The sequence below is a fragment of the Athene cunicularia genome (genome assembly GCF_003259725.1).
Source record: "Athene cunicularia isolate RWA chromosome 3 unlocalized genomic scaffold, athCun1 chr3_part1, whole genome shotgun sequence".
NCBI classification, from domain to species: Eukaryota; Metazoa; Chordata; class Aves; order Strigiformes; family Strigidae; genus Athene; species Athene cunicularia.
Window position 1 is genome coordinate 1,130,029 of NW_020799097.1, and position 6,636 is coordinate 1,136,664.

The 6,636-nt window shown below is 55.4% G+C and overlaps 1 protein-coding gene across 13 annotated transcripts in view; it reads left to right on the plus strand.

The window, feature by feature from the left end:
• OTOF (otoferlin) overlaps window positions 1-6,636 on the plus strand; it is a 103,563-nt gene that overhangs the window by 3,750 nt on the left and 93,177 nt on the right. For all 13 annotated transcript variants that reach the window (XM_026845407.1, XM_026845408.1, XM_026845411.1 and 10 more), the window contains exon 2: window positions 1,538-1,596. In XM_026845407.1, the coding sequence (XP_026701208.1) occupies window positions 1,538-1,596 (59 nt within the window). The remainder of the gene's footprint in view (window positions 1-1,537; window positions 1,597-6,636) is intronic.

The window sequence follows — 6,636 nt, forward strand, 5'->3', positions numbered from 1 at the left end:
GGGGTGGGGGGGTGGGCTGCATCCTGCCACAGTTTCCATTCCACCCCAGGGAAAGCAAGGAGAAAATTGGTTCCTCTTACACCAGGAAGCAGCCAGTGGGCACAGGGCAAGGGTGGTCAGCTGGTCAGCCGTCCCATAGCCCATGAGGCTCATGGGTCTCTTCCACCTCCACGTCTGGCATGAATAAATACATTGCTCTGCCTGTATCCCTGAGAAACTTGTTTATCTGTGGGTGAAGAGAGTCATGGCAGGGAACTGGGAGAGAGGTTTGGGATACAGGATGCACCTTCTGGGGTTGGATTTACCTGGGTCATGCTGCGGACACCAGAAAGTCTGACAAAATGATTTTCTGGCTCTCCTTGTGTAACAGTGAAATGACAAAGGGATGAGGCCGTGTCATCAGGACAGCTCAGTCTTTGGTAAAATAAATGAGAAGTTGGGCCCACAGCAGTACGGGGTACCCTGGCATCCCCTTACTCTGACCACAGGTTGTCCGTGCAGGGCTGGGCCCAGGCCAGACTCACGTACAGGGATGTTTTTCATTACCCAGGAGACAGTTTTCTCTTCTGGAAGGGAAAGCCTCAGTGTGATTCAGTGATTAAATATTAGCATTTTTATAAGTTTTCCTCCTGCAGTGTTATGAAGTGGTTTTTAACTTAGAAATATTGATTCAGGGGGGTGTGGGTGGGTAAGGTTATCCTGCCGAGAGCACGGGGCAACCTATGAGCTGGGGCTCCTTGGGAAAACCTCATTATTTCATTAAGGAACGCACATGCTTGGCTGCTCTCCCTGGGCTTCCCCTCCGCAGCAACTCCTCCTCTGCTCCCGTCCCTGCTCCCAGCCGAGCGAGGGCTTTTAAGGCTCTTTTAAGAGCAGCTGGAGCTCCTCATCCTCCCCAAATCCCAGGGTAGTGCCCAGCTGCTGTCGGGGTGGGCACACATGGCTGCATCCCTGTGGTTGGCCTCAAACCTCCAGATCCTCTGCTCTGTGCAGGAGCTGGGGAGGTTTTTTCGGGGTAATTTGTCCTAAATCTCATCCTTGGGGTTCAAGCACGTTTCTGGGCTGTGTAGACCTTCACCCCCATACCCTGAAGCTTGAGGAGCCCCTGTTCAATCAATATAAAAGCCCCTGCAGAAACTGCCACCATCCCCACAGGTCCCTGAATAGATGGGACAAGACTTGAACACACCAATTATGTGCAATCCAGAAAAAAAAAAACCCCACAAAAAGACAAACCAAAAAACCCTCCTTAATTAGCTTTTAAAGCAGGTTAACACGGTGCGGGGGAACTGAGGCTGGATTTAGTCTCTCCCGTGGGCTGTCCCCCCCCTGCACACCGACACACGTGCCCACGGTGCTCCCACACCTTTGCAGACGCATTTCCCCATCCCAGGATGGGGCCCGCAGACTCTGTCACAGTGAACCCTGCCCCCTCCAGACCCCGACCCCGGTGCTGTGCAGCCCCCCGCCCCTTTCTGCCACCCCGGGTGCCCCTCGCCTTGCTGCAACCAACCTGTTTTCCCTCTCCCCTCTCCAGGGCTCTCCTTCTACACCCGAGTGCTTGAAAACTGCGAGGATGAGGCCAGGTTTGAGGAGGTAAGAGAAGATGTGTTTTCCTCCTGGTTTGCTTTGCCGTTACTCCCTTTCTGGATACATACCCCCTTTCCCCAATTTAATCCTCACTGTCTGCTCCAGGGTTTCTCCTGGCAGCTACCAAATGGGTCTCCTGGCTGTGGTCTGGCTGGGGCTGAGGGCGCAGGGTGTCCTGTGACATGGGAAGAGCCCTACAGTATTTCCACATGGGGTGATTAATTAAAAAAAAAAAAAAGAATTCAAATCCACATTGTCAGCACTGAAGTTTCAGAAAAAAATTACTTGTCTCCACTGGGCAAATCCCACTGGGGTCTTGGCTCTTCTTTTCCTTGCTTCAGGGGGAAAATCTCCCACTCAAATCCTCAGTGCCTCAGTTGTTGATGCTCAGCCTGCCAGCCCCCCCCTCTCCCCCCATCTGCATCCCTCGGCTCACGCCTGGTAACAAGCCAATCGCTCTGCTTTGGGTGCCCATCGGGTGCTGTATCGGCCTCCAGCACTCCGCTTTGGGCTTGGAAAGGGAGAGAGAAGGAATTGAAGCCGTAAGTCTGTGTAGTTTTAAAATACAGCCCTTTTTTTTTTTTTTTTTTTTTTTTTTAAGCAGTTACCAAGAAAATATTCTAAAAAGATTGAAATATGGTCACCCACACAAGCAGGGAATAGAGGTGCTGCTAAGAAGTCACATTCAAAATGGAAATACGCTTTCAGAAGAGAATGGATGTTTCCTCTGATTGCTTTGTGTTTCTCGTAGAAGATAACCCATTCCCAGGGGCTGCAGAATACGAGAGGCTATGAAGAATATTAAGATCTCTAAACTGTTTATTACTTTCCACCTTTAGAAAATAAGGTTTCAGCTGGGTTCTAGGCACGAGATGTGTTTGTGGGGTGATAAATCTCACGGTGTTCCCAGCTTGTGCAGCCAGAAGCACCACCCAGCCCCTCCCTGCCCCTCTGTGGCCCTGGTAAGGGTTAGTCCTTGTTCCAAGTTATAGGGGAAGAGCTTAATCTGAGGTTTAAGGGAGAGGGGAAGCCCCTGGTGTGGGCAGGGTGGGATCTGCCCCTGATAGCTCCAGGGTTGCACTAGATGGATGAAGCACATCTCACCATCCCTGGGGGGGTTTCAGGGCCGTTGGGATGAGCTGTGGGGGATGTGGGGTAGGGGAGAACTGTGTAGAGTCGGGCTGAGGGTTGGACTCGCTGATCCCGAGGGGCTTTTCCGACCTGAGTGATTCTGTGAAGGTGCCTGGAGAAGCGTCTCCAACCATGCTCCTACAAAGCCGAGGCAGCGGGCGAAGCTGCTGCTGTTAATGACGTGCAGATTTCTGTAGATCCACACGCAGCAATTTGGGAGTATAATAACTGATTTGAATAATAACCAACAGAGGTGTGCACCGGTGGAGCCTGCCAGTGTCTCAAACCTCTTTGTGATTGGGATGAGGAGATCCTTCCCTGCCGGGGCCCGAGGGCTGGAGGCTCCGCTCCCTCTCTCAGGCTTGGTGGGATGTCAGAATCCAGCTGCTCCGAGTGCCTGGTGCTGCACAGTGACCCAGGAGTTTCCCAGCGGGGCTCAGAACATCCCAGACAGGCTCAGAGTGTCCCAGACAACTTCAGGGCATCCCAGCCAAGCTCAACCCCCCGCCCCTGCAGTCCCAGGCAGCATGTAGGAAAGGATGGGTGCTGGAGCATGTCAGGAGGATGAGGGTTATAGAGCTTAAAAGACAGCAGGTGTGAGAGCTGTGAGCCACGGGTGTTTATTACTGTGCATCACGATTTCTTCTAGTGCCTCTTACTGCATCTGTGGGATGAGCCTCAGGCTGCCCCCACCTCTCTGTTCACATCATGTTTATTACGGTTCCTGCTGTGAGAACCTCATGTAAACCTGGTTCAAATCAGCTTGGTGGTATCTACCCATTGCAGCAGAGCGGGGCAAGTTGATCTGGAGCCACCTTGCCTGCCTGGACCGAGCTTTGGGCTCTTCCCGTCTCCTTGCGCGGGGTGAGAGGCGATGCATCACCGGCAGCTGGGCTGTACCCGGCTCCCTGCTCCCCCTCGCTGTAAATACCCTGATTTGTCTCATCAACCTCTTGGCTCCAGCATGAGTCAGAGGTTACTTTGCTCTGAGGACTTTGCTCAGCCCAGAGTCCTGGTACAGAGGCCGTGTGGGCAACAGCTGGTGGCTCCAGGGCTTGGGACCTGCCAGAAATGAGTAACGCCCATGGGGTTTTAAGTTAAGCACATTCCTAAGTCTTCCCTGTGCTGGTAGGAGAGTGCTCATGCCCCGAACAACTGCCCCATCAGTGAAGTTTATATCCTTTGGGTCCATTTTGAGATGTGTGTAGCTGCTCCCCGAGCCATGTCCAGTTGTGTCCCGACCCAGACTGGGAGCCCAGAGAGCCACAACGGTTCTGTGATTCCCTGGCGTTAAATTAAGGTGAAACGACACCAAACACAACCGGTTAAAATGTTTTGCGTGGGGTAGAGAACAATTTAAGCTTGGAAAAGGATAAGAAGCAACATGGTCTCTTACAAATCCATGAGGAGAGGAGTTGAGCCAAAAAAATCTGGATCACCAGCCCTGGATCCAGTGTTGTCTCAGGTCTGGTAGTCCTGGGCACACCCAGCAAAGTTTCTGTTGACTTTTAAAGTTCATTTTATTATCTGATTAGCATACTAGACAAGGAGGGGCGGGTATTCCACAGATTTATTTCCATAAGAGAGGAGAAAAAAGGAGGTGCCAGTGCCCAGCTTTGTTTTTTCCTCTGTTCCCAGAGCTCTTGTCAGTCATCCCAGAAATGGTGCCCTCTGTTCTTTTACCACTTCAGTGGCTCCGTTAGCCACTAGCACGGCAGGCCTGGGGTCTGGCTTGCACAACAGGGTTTGCTCAGCCTGTGTCGGCCCCTCGGCGGCTCCTCTGCAGAGGTTGTCAAAGCACCTGCAAGGGAGTGGGGGGGTGCAGCCTTCCAGACACTCTCGCGGCCTTGGGGGACGTTCCTGAGACTAATTCAAAAGCCACAGCTTGTCCTTGACATTTTCTGTGTCACAGAACGGTTGAGGCATCAGTTCCTTCAGTTCCTTACAAGCTGGTTACTGGGGCTGGAGGGATCTGCCTGAGGGAGGAGCAGCCCGGCTGCGGGCAGAGGCGCCTGGCTCTGTGGGGCTGAGCACAAGCCCCAGCGCAAGGTGGCCGAGGTGCAGCCCTGGTGCCTCTTCCCCTGTTAGATCTCGTTGTCTCATGCTGCCGAAGGACTCCCTGATGCAACGTGCTCGGCACTGGTGAGGCCACACCTGGAGGGTTGTGTCCAGGTCTGGGCACCTCAATCCCAGAGAGATCTGGAGGGGCTGGAGCGAGGGCAGAGGAGGGCAGCGAGGCTGGGGAAGGGCTGGAGAATCAATGCTGTGAGGAGCCAGGGAAGGAGCTGGGAGTGTGCAGTGTGAGGAGGAGGAGGCTGAGGGGAGCCCTCATCCCTCTCTGCAGCTCCTGACAGGACATTGCAGAGAGGCCAGGGCTGGGCTCTGCTCCCAGGGGATCAGGGACAGGACAAGAGGGAACAGCTGGAAACTGCCCCAGGGGAGGGTCAGGCTGGGCAGGAGGAGAAAATGTTTCCCAGCAAGAGTGGTGCGAGAGTGGAACAGGCTGCCCAGGGAGGGGGGAGTCCCCATCCCTGGGGGGGTTTCAGGGCCGCTGGGATGAGCTGTGGGGGATGTGGGGTAGGGGAGAACTTGGTAGAGTCGGGCTGAGGGTTGGACTCGCTGATCCCGAGGGGCTTTTCCAGCCTGAGTGATTCCGGGATCCTGTGACTGGGGGGGTGGATGCGGGTGCCTTGCAGGAAGCGGTGCAGCTGGCCCGGGAGAAGGAGCAGGAGCTGGCGGCGAGGCAGGATGTGTGCAACGAGACGATGCTGGCGCTGTGGGAGGAGTGCAAGCCCTGCCTCAAACAAACCTGCATGCGCTTCTACTCCCGCACGTGCCACAGCGGCTCAGGGCTGGTGGGGCGTCAGGTGAGTGGTCCCACAGCCCCCCGTGATGCTGAGGTGGTGGCGGGGGGGGTGTAGGGGGTTGGATTTATGTCTCATCCTGCTCCCCTGCCCCGGCAGCTGGAGGAATTTCTCAACCATTCCTCACCCTTCTCCATCTGGGTGAACGGCGAGCGCATCGACTCGCTGCTGGAGCGGGACCAGCGGCAGGAGCGGCAGTTGGAAGATTTGGAAGAAGGTTTTGGGTTGCTGGAGGATGGGGTGGACGACATCTTCCAGGGCAGCACCCAAGTCTCTGGCCGCATGTATCCCTTCTTCCGAGCCCCTTTTGGAGGTTTCCGCGAGGCTTTTCGCCCCCCCGTCCAGCACGTCCGCCTTCCCCTGCGCAGCGGGAGGGTTTCCCGGGAGCTGCACCCTTTCTTCCAGCCTCCCCACCACGGCTTCCACCGCCTCTTCCAGCCGCTCTTCGAGATGACGCAGCGGATGCTGGAGGAAGCGCAGGGTGGCTGGGAGCACCCGCTGGGTGGCTTCCCCTCAGGTAGGGTGCTCACCATGGGCTGGGTGCTCCAGGTTTCCCAGTTTGCCTGGAAACAGCAGATTTGCAACCAGAATTCCCAGCAATCCGCCCCCACCTCCGCTCCCCCTCATTAGGGGGTGACTAACTTAAAAGAATGAGCTCAACCCTAATACGACACAGCAGCGAATCCCCATGGGAGCCCAGGAATCACAAGCTCCACTGTTTGCAGAGCTGGGCTGGGTTTTTTGGGTTTCCCCCCTCCTCCGCTACCTCTTGCCTAATCTTGGCTGCACTGTCCCAAAAAGGTGTTTGTTTTGGGCAGCAGCGCAGGTTGTAGCCCAGCTGCTGGTGCCGTCACCGTCTGTCACCGCGGCCCCGCCTGGGAAAAGGGCGATTTCCAAACGGAGGTTGGCAAGAAACACTTTATTTTGGGGAAAAAACAGCAGAGGGGGGGGCAAAATTCCCTGGAAAAAGCACTTTTACGTCCCCTCACAGCGCCCTGGGGTGTTGGCCCTGCAGCTCTGGGGTGGGGGGTCTGTGGTGCTGCGCCCCCCC